Here is an 18212-nt window from a genome sequence, read left to right on the forward strand (position 1 = left end):
TAACTAAAAAAGGATGTAATTGCTAATGTCATAAATTATGCATGTCCCTAAAATACCAAGGGGATATATTTAGACTATTATTTTTCATCTAACTCATAGAACACCGCCATTTAATAAATTTATTTTAATCACATTAATTTTTTGTGATGAATGTAAACAAAACACATTAATTTGTCTCGGTGTTAACTATTTTTTTAATGCATTTTTGTCCTCCTATTAAAAAAAATTGTTTTGGTCACACCAATTAAAAAACTGTTTTTTGGGTCACTCTAATTTAACTTTTTTCCCCTTTTAAAATTTAGTCTTTATCTCTTTCTTTTTTTATCCTTAACATACTACCTTCGCTGTCAATTATAAACAACTTTTACTTTTAAGTTCATTCAATTAATAATGTATATGATCATTAATTGAATAAATCTAAAAAGTCAAATTTACTTAAAATTGATAACGGAGGGAGCATTCATTTATGATGCTACTAGGTTTATAAAACCATATTGAATTTCTATGTTAATAAAACTATGTCTAATAAATGTTGTCATATGTAATAAATGAATAAGTTTAATTCGAAAAAATGTTAAATTGATAAAATAAAAATCGATTTTTAAATAAATGTGCCAAAATCTCAAATTTGTTTGAAAACAAAGAGACTAAAAGTGCATCAAAGTTTTTCTTTTATCAAATTTTATTTGTTTAATTAATACTACCTCCGTCCCATATTATAAGTAAAAAAAAAAATCACACTTATTAAGAAAACTAAAATATAGTAGTTTGTAACATAGTTTTTTGTGTTATCTTTGAAATAAGTTTTAGAGGAATATGTAAAAACAATTTTCATTGGTAATTCATTATAGAGAAAATAAAAAAGAGAACAAATTGAATGCACTTTACATTTAATTTTCTTTTGAAAAAAATAATTTTTAAAAAAAACATAATTAAATATGATAAAAGTTGGTATTTTTTGCTTATAATTTAGAAAAAAGAAAATAAATTATTTTTGCTTGTAATTTAAGACGGAGGGAGGAAGTACTCCTCTTTGCCTCTAATTTAAAATTTAAAATCATGTTCAATGTATGCTCACTGAATAAAATTTATAAATCTTTTCTTTCCTTCTCTCTACCTTTACCATTCTTGTCCTCTCACTCATTTCTCTCAACTCATTCAGCTCTCAGCCTCTTACCTATGCTTTGCAGAGAACTGCACTGATCTGTTAGCACTATACAGTAACTACGAGTCCCAACTGTTGTGTTGATTGTGGCTTAAAATCTCATTGCTTACTAATCTTTGGGTGGATAAATCAATTCAGAATTTGCGTGATGTTGTTCCCGGTAGAGATGCTGATGCCTGGAGATTTGTTGTTCGAGTTATTAGGTTGTGGGAAGTTCCATTGTTTAGCACTATTGAAATGGTGCTTATTGATCAAAAGGGGGATAAAATACATGCTACTATTCGCAAGCAGTTAGTATATCTTTTTCAGCACAAATTGATTGAGGGTGAAGTTTACAAGTTATCAAACTTTACTGTGTCGCTAAACTCTGGTGCTTATAGGACTACGGCTCATACATACAAGCTAATGTTCCAGATGAATACTAAGGTGGAGGAGTCCCATGATCATGAAAGCTCATTGATTCCAAACTATGGATTAACTCTCACTAACATTTCTGATATAACTAGCCATACCCAAGATTATGAATATTTAGTTGGTAAGTTACCTTTGTCTATAAATGTTATTCTTTATATTTTTAAGGTTAATATATGTTTACCCCATTAATATTAGTGGTTTGCGGATTACCCCTGTAAAAAAATTTGTTTAGATTCCAACCGTGTAATTTGAAGATTCTTTGATTCTGGACCTTCATGAATATTTAGTTGGTATGATTATGAATATTTAGTTGGTAAGTTACTTTTGTCTACAAATGTTGTTATTTTTTACTCCCTGAAGTTACTAATTATTTCAAACAGTCACTACAATTATTCCAAGTAGCATTGGGCTTCTGCTTGCTGTGTGGTGGAAGAGAAGAAGATGAACTCTAGGATGATATGGTCATTTTGCGTTTGGCCGAGACCCTTGGGGGTATTTTCGTCCTTTTAGACCATCTTTTGATGAGTCAGCAACTCATTTAACCACTCATAACTGCCACGTCAGCTAATTAGTAACGGGGCTGTCATTAACTGGGTTGCGGGACCAATATTTAAGTGATTGATAATTGCAGTGGTTGTTTGAAATAACTAGTAACTTCAGGGACCAAACTTCAAATGAGTCATATTTGCTGGGATTAAAGGTACTAATAAGCCTATTTAGTTGGTAAGTTTTGTCTATAAATGTTGTTGTTGGAAATCCCGCCCCGAGCGTGAGGGGATGTGTTGGTAATCCCACCTTTATTGCGATCTGCCCCTAGTTGTCTTGTGTTGGCTTTGAGGGGGTGAATTTAGTCCCACATCGGTTAGATAGGAGTAGGACTCTCGATAAGAGTTTATAAAGAGGAGACACTACTCACTTTACAGGCCGGTTTTGCAATTGTAGGATGAGTTAGACCCCAAATTTCAACCGTTCTTATTCTTTATATTTTTGAAGGAAACTTATGATATTACATGATTCTATGTATAGATGTAATTGGCTTAATGACTGGAATTTTTGCTGAGAAGGAGTTTGTTAGGGACGGAAAACTGACAAAGATTCTTGTGATTGAGTTAACTGATCAGAGGTTGGCAGCATAAACTAATTCATCTTAATTTGTTTATAGTAAAGTTATTTCAATGAAGTTGAGTTTTATTTGTGCAGTGGTAAATGTGAGTGTGCTTTATTTGGCAATTATGTTGATGAGTTTCATAAACTGATGGGTGAAGCTGTTGATGGATCCCCTGTAGTCGTTATTCAGTTTGCTAAGGTTAAGATATTTAGAGGTGAGTGAATAAATTAAATTTGGATTGAATTTTTCATTTATAATGTATTGGAGATTATATTTGTTGATTTTTACTGAACTGATTTGTTTTATGTATTTGTAAAAGACAAAGCCTCAATTCAGAATGTCATAGGGGGTACGACGAGAATTTATTTGAATCCAAGTTTCCCGGAGACACTGAAGTTTAAAGAAGGGTTGTTTGGTGAAGATTATACTCCTACTAAGGTAAGATTGGATTTGGTGTATAATTATTTTCTTAATATATTCTGTTTTGTATGCCATGAATTGATTATTTTTTTTTAATTTTGTTTGGTAATCCTTCACCATAGCTATAGATCGCCATTATCTCTTTGTTGAATAATGTATTACAACATTGCACTGGAGGCTTAAAAATACTTCTTTTTTTATTAAAAAAATTATGCACTGTGGGGATGGGCCGGGGATACCCGAATCCGTCGGCGACGGGGATGAGATTCGATTTCTCATCCCTGTTGGGTATGGGTATGGTAACAGGTAAGTATATGGTATTATGGTATGAGGACGGGGAAGGTAAAACTTGTCCCCACCCTGCCCCCATTGCGATGCCTATTTATTCCTAACTACTACTATTCAAATGTTGTGATAAGAATTGTTGTATTGTTTCTTGTGTCATCTTGTTTAATTGCGTATTTTTATTTCAAAAAGAAAATTGCTTATTGCTATTTGTTTCTTTACATATATTTGTTATATAATGCATCCTCTTACCATTATCACTGCTACTAAGTTCATACTTTATGTGTGTCAAAACTAAACTTCCTTGCATTTCATTCTTTATGGTTCACCACATGGCGTGCCTCCGAAAAAACCAACCCGTTTATGGCGATTGTTGCATGAGATGCGTATTGATCTCTCTCAGCGAAGGAAACTGAACATAAGGTGTTTTTCTGAAGCTGGTTTCTACTTTCTACCCTTTACTTTATCCACATATTTGACATATCCGATTATGACATGAATCAAACTTTTTATTTCTTGTATAGGAAGGAAGTCTGGTTTACGTTTCCGAAACAGGATGAAGCAATAAAGTTTGCCAAGGGACAAGAAGATGTTCATCTCTTTAGTTATCAAGATCACCATAATGGCCGGAGAAGGTTCCTTGTGACTACATATACAGAATTCTGGCAAAGGTCTGTCATATAATTTTCTTTCGATTAATCATGACTAAGATCGTTGTTTCTAAATATTCATATTTCTGAGTTCTTTAATCTCAGGTACAAAAACATGGATTCCAAATCCCGTCATTATTATGAAGTGATTCAAGAGGTAATAATCACGTGTTTTATTGTTCACTTGATTTAATATTCATTATTAAGAAGTGAATCAATTGGAAAATTCGTCCACCTGGTTACATTGTGTGATGTAAGCTGTCCATTTGCCACGTATGCTTTTTCTAGTCTTAAAAGTTTGTTTTGCTCCCAGGGTTTACCATGCCACCTTTATTTTGATTTGGAGTTTAATAGAAAAGTCAACATAGGAAAGAATGGAGACGAAATGGTTGATCTTTTGATATCAATAGTTCTAGAAGCCTTGCATGAAAAGTATGAAATCCTTGGAGACCTGGATTGGATAGTCGAACTTGATTCTTCAACTGAAGGTATGGCTTTTCTTCATGTCTGCTGCATTTAAACATATAGTCGATAAGATTTTCCTTCTTGCGTAACGGACGACATTAATTCTTGGTTCCATCTTCCTCTAAAATTTTCCTTTGATTTAATGTCTCTTAACTGTAATTTAGGGAAGAATTTATAGTTAATCTTCATATAAGCATTGACAATGTTTATGTGATCAAAATTTGAGGGAAGATGCCTTTTTCATGTCCTCTTTGTTGAGCATAACATTTTGAACTTATTAATTAGAAATTATAAAGATTGCATGTCTTATCTAGACTCTGAAATGCTTATGCTGCTTAATCGGGTTTCCACCCTCTGGTACTTTATAGTTCCTTGGCTTGGGGGATTGGTGAGAGTTTCGCAACATATGTAATTCTCATCTCTCTAGAATTCATCTGTTCTCAGTGATGAGGGAATTCAATCCCTTGTCCTTGTGCTAAGGGGCTTTACCATTATGAACCATTTACCACTTGATCCCTTTGTAAGTTCTTCTGCATAGTTCTTTGGTATTCAAAAACATTTTATATTCGACTTAGGTGTTCTACATATTTTTATCGATTTTACTTGAAACAACGGGCGGGCAAGGGGCTTCAATCTTGGTAGTGGTCTTACTGTTTGCTCTTTGTGACCTTGTTGGCTGCTGCTGTGGTGTGTTTCTGGCCTCATTGGGTGCAGACAGGAATTGGGTTTCTGCTGGGTGTTTTTTAGGCCTGTAGGCTTTGCTGTCTAGTTAGGGTTGGTGCTGGGCTCTCTTTCCTTTTAGCCCAGCTGCCCCTTGTGTTTTTTTTTTTTTTTTTTTGGGTTTGTTTGCTCTTTAGCGGGTGTTCCGCCTATATACGGCGCTTGTCTTATCTTGCGCTCCTTGTGCTAGTTTACTTTAATAATATTGGCCGTTTCAAAAGAGAAAAAAAAATTGTAGTGTTGCTGTTACTATGGCTTTGATTCTAATATTTTCCCATATTTAACGATCCTTATCATTTCTTGCTAATTGTGCTTGTAGATAAGTTCTCTCGTCATCTAATAATTCGCATACCAAAGGCTGCTTTTAAGGATAACTCCCATGCCGGTGCATTTGTTTCACAAGTAAGTCCAAGTATGCTCATCTTTACACATAACGAGTCATTTTATAAATATTTTTTAATTCCATGCTTCAAAGCGAAATTACTTATGAAAATATTAATCATACTAGCTGATAACACAACCTTCTCTGTAGTATATCCTTCGTAGAAGTATAAACTATTGACTATATTGACAGATATGCTCAAGAATTTTAAACGCAAGGGGGAAAGATAAAAGCTATGAAAAATTGCTTATTGCAAAAGATTCAAGTACCAATGAACCGGCTGGACAACTTTTTGTTGATACTGCTGTATATTCCCGGAATCGTTGTTTCCGTCTTCATCTATCTTCAAAGGCAGAAAAAACCTCAATTCTTTTGCCGACGGAGAGATTTAAGTGCAAAAACTTGGTATGGTATTTTTCTTACCTAATGTCACTATTTCAAATTATACCATCAAAATAGTTTTATCAAGAAAGGATTTTCCTCAAGAAATAAGTAACAATAGTATGATAATTGGAATAACTAGTTTCAGTATTGAAGACTCCTCTCTGCATATGATAGAGTAGCGATGAACTTGAAGATTGAGAATGGTGAATGATAAGTGTTATACTTGCACAGAGATCCCATGGAAGAATCTGTTACCAGTTGATGCTTTTTCTTTATCATGTAGAGAGGATTATAGCATGTATTTTTGTCAGTTATTGACCTAAGAATCTAAGATTTCTTCGACGACAGATAGGGGTTGCAGTATACTATTCAATTTAAAAGCCAATAATACATGCATTAATGCATACATTTTTTCTTTAAAAGGTTTGATGCAACTTTTTATTGTCACTTAGTTATTTGTAAGTTTTGTGGTGCCTTTAAGTGACAGAGTGAAGAAGACATATTCATGGCTTCCTTGATATGCAATATGGATGCTGATTGTGTAGAGCTTTTAGTCGGCAAACCAGACTTAGATTGCGTGAAGACTCTGCATTTTCATACAAAGGTTGTTTTGGGCTTTAGATTCCTAGAAATTTAAATTGTCATGATTAATGATTGTTGCTTATTTGACTTTGACAGTTGAATGATAACGTTGGAAACTCTATCCAAACTCATCCAGAATTTACATTAAATACTTGCACAAGTGATGTTTCAACAACATACTTCAAGGGAAAGTCACCATTCCCATCTCTAGACGAATTTATAGTATCCGTTGCCTCTGTGGGAAATATACCAGGTAATAGTGATCAAAGCATGTTTTTATAGTAATTCTTCTGACTGTGTAATTCTCTTATCAAATAAGTATATGTCGAGACTTCATTGGTTGTCCAAAACTCACTTTTTTTTTCTTAACTTCAACACATTTGGTTAAGCTGTCACTAGATTTTCATGCTTGTTGAGACTTCAGTGTAATACCCCTTTACTGTGTTACGTTGCTGAATATACAGGAAAAATTAACAGCTGGTATTTATACTCCGAATCTGGATGTATGGTCTACAACATGACAAAAAATAGATACTGCGGGCGAATCGGAAGACATCATAAAAGCAATAATGGTAATCCACAGGAAGTGCTATTTTTTTGTATGTTCTTATTTTTTTACTAGAACTTATTTGTGGCCATGTCTGAATGGTAAGATTCTTCACTCTTGAATGAGCTTTTGAATTTTTGGGTAGAGAATTCTTATTATGATTAATCCTTGTCTCTACAGTAAGTAATGTGGTTACACCGTTAATCCTTGTCTCTACAGTAAGTAATGTGGTTTCACCTTGTCTGTTAGAATATAGAATAAAGGGTGATTAGAATAGTAAGAATTGTTAGAGGAATAAAGTGTATAAGTAGAACAATCCATGGATAGAGAGGGATCATTTATTCAGATTTGTATGCTTTGGTGAATAGTGCAGTGGCTCTGTTGTAGAAAGTGAAGTCCTATTCTTTCTCTGTCTCTTTATGCTTTCTAACCTTTTGATAAAATAGTTCTCTCCTTTGAATTCAATTTTTTGGTTCTTGACATTGTCTTTCATTTTACTATGTTCTCTCTTATCTGAGTGCAATGTACTAATACATTTGATGATTTTCTGGTCCAGTGATGTACGTTGTTGATCTACGAAGGTTAGTTTATTATCAGAAATGTCACGATCCTGACTGCAAAGGTTAATATATTTACAATCAACTGTTAGAAGACGCTTTTGACTCACAATTCTTCACTCTCTTTTAACATGTCTATTAATCAATGGGAACAGGTTACCGATCTTCCTCGCGACCAATTCCAGTTGATGTGTTCTCCAATTCTTCAGTTGTTATTGGTTCATCTGGAATGTTAGATTACAAACAGCCAGTAGAAGATGATCAAGGACATCAACCTGATGATAACAAACCCAATTCAGCATAATTCAGAATGTTAGCGGCACAATTCAGCTCGCCAATAATGTGCCTTGTAAGTATTGATGAATATGTCCATTTGTATGATACTCTACTCATAAGGTCTCGTGGATGAAAGGAGTTTTAGTGGCTCTCTACTTGTTGGATCATAATTAGCTCCAATGACTCACGATTGAAGCCAAAAAAGGGGTTTGTAGCATTTATCCGCAGCAACTATGAGAAAAGATCCTGAAAAGCAGGAAAGTTGGGAAGAAAAATGTCGAAAATGAGCTTAATGTCCGAAGAAGGAAAATGAATTCAAGTGTTAGAGATATGGACTTCAAATTTTGCACTGTCAGAACTAGTGCACGTCCCTGTGGAAGGGTTGTAGGGCCATGCAGAATGTTGCATGATTGTGCAAGCACATTAAGACCTTTGCATGATCGAATAAGGTGTGACCACTTTTAGACGGATTTGGATCCTCTACAACTGTTGCAAAGTGCATAGCTGCATTGAAATCATGCACATTTTGGACCCATTTGGATTCGCTCTTGCAGAAAATAAAAGGGATGGTCACGAGAGAAAAAAGAGAAGAGATATAGAGAGGATGGAGATAGAATGAAATGACACGACAAAGGAAATAACCACATGCATACTAAATTCAAAAACTACATGAAATGGGGTCTTTTGCCTAAGACTGAACATGTTTATACATGATTTTGTAAATTGCGATCACCGAAATGATGAAGAATATGAAAGGTCACTTGCTAGCATGTATTGACTGTAGAATTTGGATGAGAATAAGTTGATTTGACGAATGCATTTTGGATTCAAGATAACTCTATTATCAAGTTGGTTCAGCTTTTAATATATCACGTTAAAATTGTTTTTAAAACTCAAGTAATGTAAATCAAATTGTTTTTTAACTAATATATTTAATTGCTTATGCCATAAATTACACATGTTGAATCATGAAGGGAGCCTAAAATACTGTGAGACTACTTTAATCATTATTCACACTTGACTAATAACAATATAAACAATAATCAATTATATGCATAAATGTTTTACTATTTAAAACTAAAAATAGTTTTTCTTTTTCCTTCAGAAAAAAAAATAGTTTTTCTTTTAGCCCCATTTCACGTTAGTACCAACTCAACAAATCTGATGATGGGGATGTCAACAGAAGGGGGTAGTCTTACATGATCTCACTTACGGTACAAATTTACATCTCTATATGTGAACACTCAACAATTACCAAAATCTATCTAAACCTAACAATAATTAAAATAAGTCAATCATAACAAAAATAAATAATCAAACAATGCCTTTACATCTCCTACACTCATGCATTGCACGGGTCTAAATCTAGTTTGTTTCAAATCGATGAACAACATGCGAATTCATTAGCTTCTCATGACTAACGTCTCTAGTTACTTTGCACTTGCAGACATATCAGACTAATCAACAAATAGTATGAAAACGTTTATAAAAGAAATTAGGAGACAGGACAACAAGGAAGTAACTAAGGAAAAACATTACTTCCAATTATTGATTAAATGCAACAAAAATTACACAACCTCATTGGCATTTGCATGGGAAATTTACCCTGCCTTCACTTCTGTACACAATCATTGGCCAAATTCATACAAGCCATACAAAATTTCACGAGCGAAGTGACTTTTTAGCATTCATTTTGATGTGTTTGCTTCGTTTTTTGTTGCTTTGGATGATTTCTTGGAAATAGTATATCATTGAGTTGTCTCTCAGCACTGTATTCCGACGTAGCCTGCAAGTATGATATATTAAGTGCAAATAAGATTAGAAGTGTGAAGTAAGTTGCAACTTCATACACATAAGCTAATCTAAAATTAGATGAAGAATGCTAGCAACATTCTCTTTTCAACACTCTCAAACACTCACTCTCTTATTGAATGAAACCAATGTATGTCCCACCACTTTATGTGGGTTCCATTTTCAAAATATACGACCCACATTGATTTAACCCAATTAGAGAGTGAGTATTAAAAAGTGTTCAAAAAAGAGTGCTGCTAGCACTACTCATAAACAGATATATGAAGGTGGTGTTTGTCAGGTTAAAGCAAATTCTCAGCCCAAATTCTAAACACAATGAAGCAATTCCCAATATTATGAAGTTTTGTAAAATTGTCATATATAAAAAAAAATGAAATGCTGTCCCCTCTCCTTTAACTACAAATTTATTATTGTTTGAGATATCCACTTTATTTCGAACCAGCTTTAAACTAAACCATAAATCTCACTATTGTTATGTAGCTTGTATTTCTATTAGGAGGTATAGTACAAAGCATAAACGATTTTATATAAAATATATAGGCATTTAAATATGTAGCTACGAAAAACAACTGATGTACCCTTTTCTTGAAGCCAAATCTCAGTGTTTGAACTTGAGTTCCTGAACAAACCCTTACGTCAAACCCGAGAGAGTCCACACAGATAAGTTGTGCCTCCTGCAATGAATTGCAATCAACTTTGATCACCGACTGTAACATGGCAAATGTAATAATGCTTGTACTTAAATGCTCTAAAAAGAATGGAACAGATGACAAGGGAGGTAATGAACTTCCTGAATGGCATTTGATCATTTCTATTTTAAAGTCAGCTAGATGTCCGATAACAAGTCACAGTTTCTCATTTATAAAGATAGTGCTACAAACATTCTTATTCCGGCATCTATAGTAGTGAAATGCTGTAGAATCAGATATTGCATTAACTTGTACTTTTGGCAGTAATTGAATGAGAAAAATTTCTTCATGACTCTAAACCAAATACGCTAAAATCACTCTCAAAACCGTTTAGCTGGGGAATTACCAAGAAAGCGATTAAAAGAAAACTAGCCATCAAAAGTGCATCAAAGACAACATGTCAAGAGTTTATGTATTACCTCCACTTGAATACCCTTGCATATCCAACAGAGTGACTTAAGTGCTTGCAAAGTCTTTTCTGATTCTCCAGCAGCTTTCAAATGAGATATAATTTTGGATGATGACCTTGCAATAGCATCAGGTTGAGCTTTCGTGTAGTCTTCTACTTCAAGGACAACCTGCGCAAAATCAGAACAAAAATTTAGTTTCCAACAAAGACAAGGAATAAATAACATATGGGTGTCTACATACCTCATATTTCTTACAATAAATAAGCCAGCAAATAGGATCGTTGATTACCAGCTAATTATAACAGTTTTGATTACCAGCTAATTATAACAGTTTTGAATTATATGTGTGTCTACTTGTTTGACAATTCTAACCAATTGAGTTATGAATTAGAGAAATATCTGAAGTTGTTGCAGGAGAAAAATACCATTGATGTCAAAATTTTAGGTCGATATTTATAAATCAGTAAATAAGCTGTTATAGTTTTTTCTTTCTTTCTGTATTTAACCCTTTTAAATTAAATATATCCATTATTTCTTAACTGCGTATGATTACCAATTAAAGCAGTCACTAAATTGCATCCTAGAACACCAATATCAATAAATATGAACAAAGTGCATGATCAACTTTAGGAGTTCCTGGCACTTGTCTCTAAACACAAACACAAACACATACAAGTCAGCTAGCTTACAGGATGTCCATGTGCAGAAAACACTTGAATCTTAACAATCTCCAATCTGTAAAAGGAAGTCTCATCTGAAGGGATATCACCATTCTCATTATTTTCCACCTTTTGTGATGCGTTATCTTCAGACGACTCTTCATTGTGCTCATGACCATTAATCGCACCAACGCTTTCTTCTTTATTTTCTGTTACTTTACTAATTTCGGCAGTACTGGATTGATTGGCAGATAGATGCTTCTGTATTGGAGAATTTTCTTCAATAAACGCAGGTCTTATAACTCCTTGGAAGACTACACAAGCTGGAGGCTGCTCCATCCAATCAATTGGATCATCTGAAGCAATCTAGAAAGTTGTAGTAATAAAAATATGAAGTTAATTAATATCCAATAAACCAAATAAAAGTGCAACAGAAGAGGCGTTACAATGTAGTCTCCAAAAGCCACAAATTAGGTAACATTAACATCTACCTCAGTCAATTTTTTAGCAAAATCCATTGGATGAGAAAATCGCATCGTCTCCAATTTTGCCCAGTCTGCAAGTGCTTCATCATCATCGTCGTCGAGCTCTTCGTCATCTGAAAGAACAGCCAGCCATTCCTGCAAACAATAATATGAATAATAGTGGATAATATTTTGTTTCAATAATGTGTGACATCAGTTGAGAAATGAACATAAGCCTCATAATTACATTAAAAACAATGAAAAATTCAGACCGAGTCATAATCCTCATTCTCATCTTCATTTTCATCTACGTCATCTTCAACATCGCTGTCATCTAAATCATCAGTATCTTCATCATCAATTTCCTCAATCCCAAAGTCAATTTCTGATGGACCTGATAAGTCCATCTCAGAGATCATTTCCATGGTATCCACACCAATTATGACTTGCTACAACAAGGGAAACAAGACAATCGATAACCTTTTTAAGATATGCAAACTTTGTAATGTGAAACAGAACTTGAGAATTAAGATTAGAACAAAAGGATTTGAAAAATAAAATGAAAGATGAAAAAGATAACTAATTAATCAATTGAGCAAACAGATCATGGATAAGGCTTAATACTTCAAATAATACAATGAAACACAACAAGCCCAAAAGTGTGAGGATATTAAATTATTGTTGAAGTCCAAAAGGTGGCAAATTACAGTTTCTGATATCAACGAATGAACATCAAGAAAATGAAGGTAACTTTGTAATTTCTTGCTTATAAAATGCCATTAATATAAGAAGAGGGTCACCGAATCTAGGTATGGTGAGTTTTCCTCAAAGTACATGTCTACTTGTTAGAGTAGAAGGACAATGCACAAAACTGTAAGTATGTGAGAATGGTTCAAGTGCACTGTTTGTAAGTATTTCATAGGAAACTCTCCAGCATTATCTACAAGGTTAGAGACCTAGTCTTACCACAAAATTATTTTCTGAAGTTAGGGACTGCAAAATATCTTCACCGGGCTTTGCTTGAAAATATATATCTGCGATGCTTGTAGAATTTAATTAACGGGGTGAAACTTCCCAAGAACAGGAAAATCAATACAGTGTAGGATAAGCATATAGCCATCACTTACTTCCATGTTCATCTGTCAAATATGGCAAATCTGGCCAAACAATATTATCATGAAATTCATCATTAACGAAAGTTGAAAACACCATTGTTGCTTTGCTGTTAACCTAAAAATGATATGCCACAATCGTCATCAGCTATACATACCATAAACAGAATAAAAGCATACGATAAGCTGCTAGATATAGTTATTTTCTCAAATACAGCATTTTCATTGCATCAGTTGAGGTTGGGCCAGATTTATATGAAGATGAAAGATGAAAGGTTCGCATTCAGTAAAAACTATAATGACGTTTGACACAATTTCAATAATTCTGTCAAAAGAAACAGTGGTTTATTGTGACTTACATTTAGCAAATCCAAACAAAATTTATGCATTTTTTCATAACTAGACTTTCCATAATGCAGATATTCTCTATTAGGGTTGCAATTGATCTTCCCAACTTACGCATATTCAATAAGTCAAAACAGGCTGCACTAGAAAGAAAAATTCTGGAGCAGTTTGTTCTGATAGTTTAATTAACACATGGATTCAAAACAAAGAATAATACAATGGCCAATTTAATCTCCTATTTATCTGTAATTATCTACACACCCAACTGTAAACCTAGAAAAAAAGGTGTTCTTCCTTATTTAAAAATGTTAATACCTTTTGGAGGCAGGTAATCCTAAATGAATTCTAAACAAGCAGAGAATAGAACAGTATTTTCTAAAATGAAACGGAAACCCTGACTATGGTTTTAGCATTTATATTTATCATTATTAATTTTCCTTCATGTAAGAAAATTAGATGCTTTGTAGCATAGGATAATGTCTAGCCATCATGTAAACCAAGCAGTGTGGTTTTGTTATTCCGTCGTACAAAAATAGCACTGAAATAAGAAAACCAAATGTTTGCCAAATTTTATTTTCTCCTTGTGAAACAAATTCGTACCTCAATAACAGTTCTACTTGTTTCTGCTGCAGTAAGTCTAACATCCTCACTAATCTCCAATGTGGAGGCAGCTATTTCCTCAAATGGGTGATAGGATGGCTTCTCATTTTTCTTTACAGGCTCCTGATCTGAGCTAGGATGTTGTGATGATACTCGAATTCTATTCTTCACAAGTTTGTTTCTCCGGGGAAATGGAGTGCCAGGGTACTTTTTACTTCTTATCCTGCATAATTATATCAAATTATTTATTTCCTCTCATTACATATAGTATTTCTAGACACATGAAAGGTAGACAATTTATAATATAAAGTACAAGTAAACCAAGAAGTCACAAAATTTGCATTTGTTAATTCATTTCTCAGGATAAAGAAAAATGTGTTTCAATGTAATGTCACTTCAGGAAAATCTTGGATGAAAGTTCTTGGGAAGAAACCAAGTCCCACATTGATTAAAGATAAGGCCTGATACCTTACATGCCGATTTTGTAATGATGAGTTTGGCCCAATATAAAAAAACCTAAGATGATATCAGAGCCTATCGTAGATTTGTTGTTGGGCTTCCCGCATTGTCAACACCTCAGGCTCATTACCCGAGCGCGAGCGGGTGTGTTGGAAATTCCGCCTAATTGCGGCATTTTGTGTTGGGTTCATTGCATCCTCCAACACCTTCACCGTGTTGGGTGTGAAGGGGTCGATTTAGTCCCACATTTCCTAGAGATATGGCCTATGTAGTGTTTATAAAGCTTGGGCAGCACTACTCACCTTACAAGCCGGTTTTGTAAGGTTGAGTTTTGCCCAACTCAATTTCTCAAAAACGTTTATCTCAACAAAGCGGTGGTGCAATCATGACAGTTTATCCATAAAGCTCAACTGTCTAAAGTCGGGATGTCCGTGAGATGGTTTAGATCAGGTTTTGCTAGTTTCTCACCTTGCACTAAGTTTTTATTGGGTCAATTCTTTAGACCTGAAACTGCCGATAAACCCGCAGAAACCCGACAATGTCTAGGTCTATCTAATAATGGATTTAGAATGAGACCAAGTTTACAAAAAGATAATATAAATAAATGGTGAGACCTACATTACCCCTTGATGAATTGGGGGTAATTTACCCCTAATGACAAGTAGGAGTTTTACTTCATAGAAATGCTCATCTAATAATAGTAATCAAAAGAAAATAGTTCATACAATTAGTAAATATATCACATAAACTATAAACTATAATTTTACTCAATAAATGCAGTGGAATTTTACTTCTTTTTATTTTAGAACATACCAAGAGTAATAAACAATAGTATATCATTGTCCTCGTGAGCTTAGCTCAGTTGGTAGGGAGAAAGCATAATACATGCAAGGTTCGGGGTTCAAACCCCGACCACCACGAAAAAACAATAGTATATCACTAGGCAACTTTATGTGGGGAATGTGTAAGGTCGAACTCAAAATACATTAACTACAAGGATGAAATGAGGTAATTCACATGACATTTGGAATCAAATACAAGAGAAGAGAACTAAAACCTGTAGAACCATTACAACTAACTTGATGAACAAGATCAACTCCTAGGAAGTAACAATTTACCATCTGAATTCAAATCAACCATTAACACACTTGACATTTGTAAAAGCATTCGCAAAGAATGAAAGAAGACACATGTCAACTGTTGATTTGAGTGTGTATGGAAAATGGTAGGTAACCAATAGTTTTTCACAACCCCAAGAGACTGCACTATACTATTATATAAACTATAAAGTATAAACTCAGACACAAGGTAAAGCTCTATCCAACTTCAATTACATTGCAACTTAAACTTAACTAAATTTCATAATTTCACCCTTAAATCATCATACGATACAACGAATCACTGTAAGACAGTTAAGCTCTCTCTAAACGCAACTGCAGCTACATCAACAGAATCTTTCCTCATCCACAATTTCACCCGAAAATCATAAAAAAATAACCACAGAATCGCAAGAGGAAAGTTAAACTCCCTCTAACCACAGTTACATTGCAGCCAATGTCAAAATAACCTTTCCAGAATCTTTACTCAAAGGTTATCATGAGGATACACTTAAACTCTTTCTGCAGCCTCATCAACAGAATCTTTACTCATTTAAACTCTCTCTAACCACAATTACAGCCAATAACATCAACCAAGGATGCATACGTACAAGTACGAGATAGATAATTTTTAAAAAACATTAGGTACGGGTAGGTCAATAAAACACGAGCTTTTCTAATTAATATAACATGAGAGAACTAGATTGTTCAATTCACAACAAAACATCATAATAAAAGTTGTAAACAGTTAAAAATTGGGGTTGCTTACCACAACAAAGAAACTCAAATACACAAATAATATTATATTATCATATATAGTAATATTAATATATAAGAGAAAGCTACAAATTTGACTCGCAACAAAATACAACAATAACCAAGTCTTTGCCCATAATATGGGATCGTCTACATGGATCAAATTACGCCATAATGTTTGATCATAAACCATATTTCGATTCAACTCATTAATTTCCATATCTTTTCTAATAGTTTCTCAGATAGTTTTTCTAGGTCTTCCTCTGCCTCTAGTGACCTGAGTATCCTCTCCTTACTACAAAATTTATAGGTCTTCTCTTTATATGTCCAAACCACCTAAGCCTGTTTTCTACCATCTTTTCTGCTATAGGTGCTACCCTGACACTCTCTCTAATATGGTCATTTCCTTACTCACAACAGAATAATGATGAAAAAAAAGTACGACCAGTACCAGTACCAAGTTCGTAGTACCGTACTTCAACATTTTAGAAGTACGCATGCTTTAGAGACATGAACCTAATCTTTCCTTAAGTATCCACAATTTCCCAACCATAACCAAACTAATTTTCATAACTTCACCCCTAAATCATCAAAATAGAGGAGAAAGTAGAAGAAGCCTTGACAGTGTAAAATAGTTTTACACTGACATCCACTAAACTTCTTGTATTCCGCCAAATCACAAAACTATTTCAAAGTGTTAGTTGTATGACATAGCAGATTGGCAGTTTCTTAGTTGTATGATAGTGTAAAACTATTTTACACTGTCATTGCATCACCATTAAACTCTAATAATAACAGTTAAATAACAATACCACGGCGCGTCGAAACCACCACAGCTACAAGCAAGTCTACACGACGCAACATAACCTAATCCACCACCATTCACATCCTCTGCATTCCACGTTGAACGGTTATTATCTGCAAAATAAAAAAATAAATAAAAAAAACAGAAAGAAGTAAACTTTCAAACATCAATCAGCAAATGTACAACTAATAACCAGTAAGTAGTATCCTTCAAAAAAAAAAAAAAACCAGTAAGTAGTAACCAACAATCTCTATAACACCGACACTTCTGATTAAAGACGTGTCCATGTGTCGGACACAAATGTAATTACATTCAAATAATTCATTTTCTCAAATGATTATGAGTGTCAGTGTTGTATACGGTGTCTGTGTCCGTGTCCGTGTTTCATAGTAAAAACTACTATTACTAAAAATGTTTCCGTTTTAGTTTCAGAGTTATCATAGAATAAATATAACACTCAGAAAATGGAGAGAGAGAGAGAGAGAGAGAGAGAGAGAGAGAGTACGGAGATTGGAAAAGCGAGTGGAGGCGGAGAGGTGGAAGCGGGTGGCAATGGGAGGATCGATAATCATCATAGTTGGTTGGGAAAGTGAGTGTTATTGTTATGTTAAGAGAGATGCATAGTGGTGGAGAAGAAAGAAGATGAGGTACACTTTCCTTTTGGATTTGTCTACTTCGTGATTGGATACAGCATCATCAAACATGCTCAACTTTTTTTATTTTATTTATTTATTTTAGGCTTATCATTTCAACTTTTTTAATATTTTATGAGATATTTTTTAGGATTTTTTTTTAACTAAATGATGTTCTATTGATAAATAAATAAATTATTTTATTCTTATATAAATTATAAGAAATTAACTAATAAAATAAGATGGCTTTATAAATTATATCATTTTATTAGAAAGCAAAGTAATACATCAAGAAATAAGTGGGAGTAAGTATAAAACTGGACTACTTTCGGTAAGGCGTGAACGACATTATTGGCTTGCCTCTAATTAAACTTGACGTGAGAGTTTTGAAAACAAACGTTAAATAATTGTTTACTT

The 18212-nt window shown here is 33.9% G+C and overlaps 2 protein-coding genes across 2 annotated transcripts; one reads left to right on the top strand and one right to left on the bottom strand.

The window, feature by feature from the left end:
* Positions 1 to 1121: 1121 nt before the first annotated feature.
* LOC146915354 (uncharacterized) lies at positions 1122 to 8791 on the top strand. The gene is made up of 15 exons (XM_085717765.1): positions 1122 to 1700; positions 2606 to 2702; positions 2780 to 2901; positions 3007 to 3125; positions 3796 to 3815; positions 3917 to 4063; positions 4148 to 4199; positions 4356 to 4530; positions 5547 to 5629; positions 5802 to 6014; positions 6481 to 6597; positions 6672 to 6828; positions 7040 to 7147; positions 7679 to 7744; positions 7835 to 8791. The coding sequence occupies exons 1-15, from the start codon at positions 1403 to 1405 to the stop codon at positions 7981 to 7983; spliced, it is 1923 nt and encodes a 640-aa protein (XP_085573891.1). The 5' UTR covers positions 1122 to 1402; the 3' UTR covers positions 7984 to 8791.
* A 683-nt stretch (positions 8792 to 9474) lies between these two features.
* On the bottom strand, positions 9475 to 17831 carry LOC146915355 (uncharacterized protein At3g49140-like). The gene is made up of 11 exons (XM_085717767.1): positions 17669 to 17831; positions 17171 to 17276; positions 14047 to 14269; positions 13117 to 13219; positions 12956 to 13023; positions 12262 to 12438; positions 12017 to 12145; positions 11556 to 11891; positions 10876 to 11034; positions 10346 to 10441; positions 9475 to 9741 (listed from the first exon to the last, which is right to left on the bottom strand). Exons 1-11 carry the CDS (start codon positions 17736 to 17738, stop codon positions 9637 to 9639), a joined length of 1572 nt encoding a protein of 523 aa, XP_085573893.1. The 5' UTR covers positions 17739 to 17831; the 3' UTR covers positions 9475 to 9636.
* Between the last annotated feature and the right edge of the window lie 381 nt (positions 17832 to 18212).

Source organism: Medicago sativa, chromosome 6, assembly GCF_051527215.1.
Source record: "Medicago sativa cultivar Bolivia chromosome 6, Bolivia_mono, whole genome shotgun sequence".
Classification (NCBI taxonomy): domain Eukaryota; kingdom Viridiplantae; phylum Streptophyta; class Magnoliopsida; order Fabales; family Fabaceae; genus Medicago; species Medicago sativa.

Excerpts from the sequence above, each read along its gene's own strand:
- LOC146915354 (XM_085717765.1), top strand. The coding sequence starts at position 1,403 with ATGGTGCTTATTGATCAAAAGGGGGATAAAATACATGCTACTATTCGC. Across the intron at positions 6,015-6,480 it reads GATTTAAGTGCAAAAACTTG|AGTGAAGAAGACATATTCAT; the intron begins GTATGGTATTTT and ends TTTAAGTGACAG. Across the intron at positions 7,745-7,834 it reads TCACGATCCTGACTGCAAAG|GTTACCGATCTTCCTCGCGA; the intron begins GTTAATATATTT and ends CAATGGGAACAG.
- LOC146915355 (XM_085717767.1), bottom strand. The coding sequence starts at position 17,738 with ATGATGATTATCGATCCTCCCATTGCCACCCGCTTCCACCTCTCCGCC. Across the intron at positions 14,270-17,170 it reads GGTGGTTTCGACGCGCCGTG|GATAAGAAGTAAAAAGTACC; the intron begins GTATTGTTATTT and ends ATAATTATGCAG. Across the intron at positions 13,024-13,116 it reads TTTGACAGATGAACATGGAA|ATATATATTTTCAAGCAAAG; the intron begins GTAAGTGATGGC and ends CAAGCATCGCAG.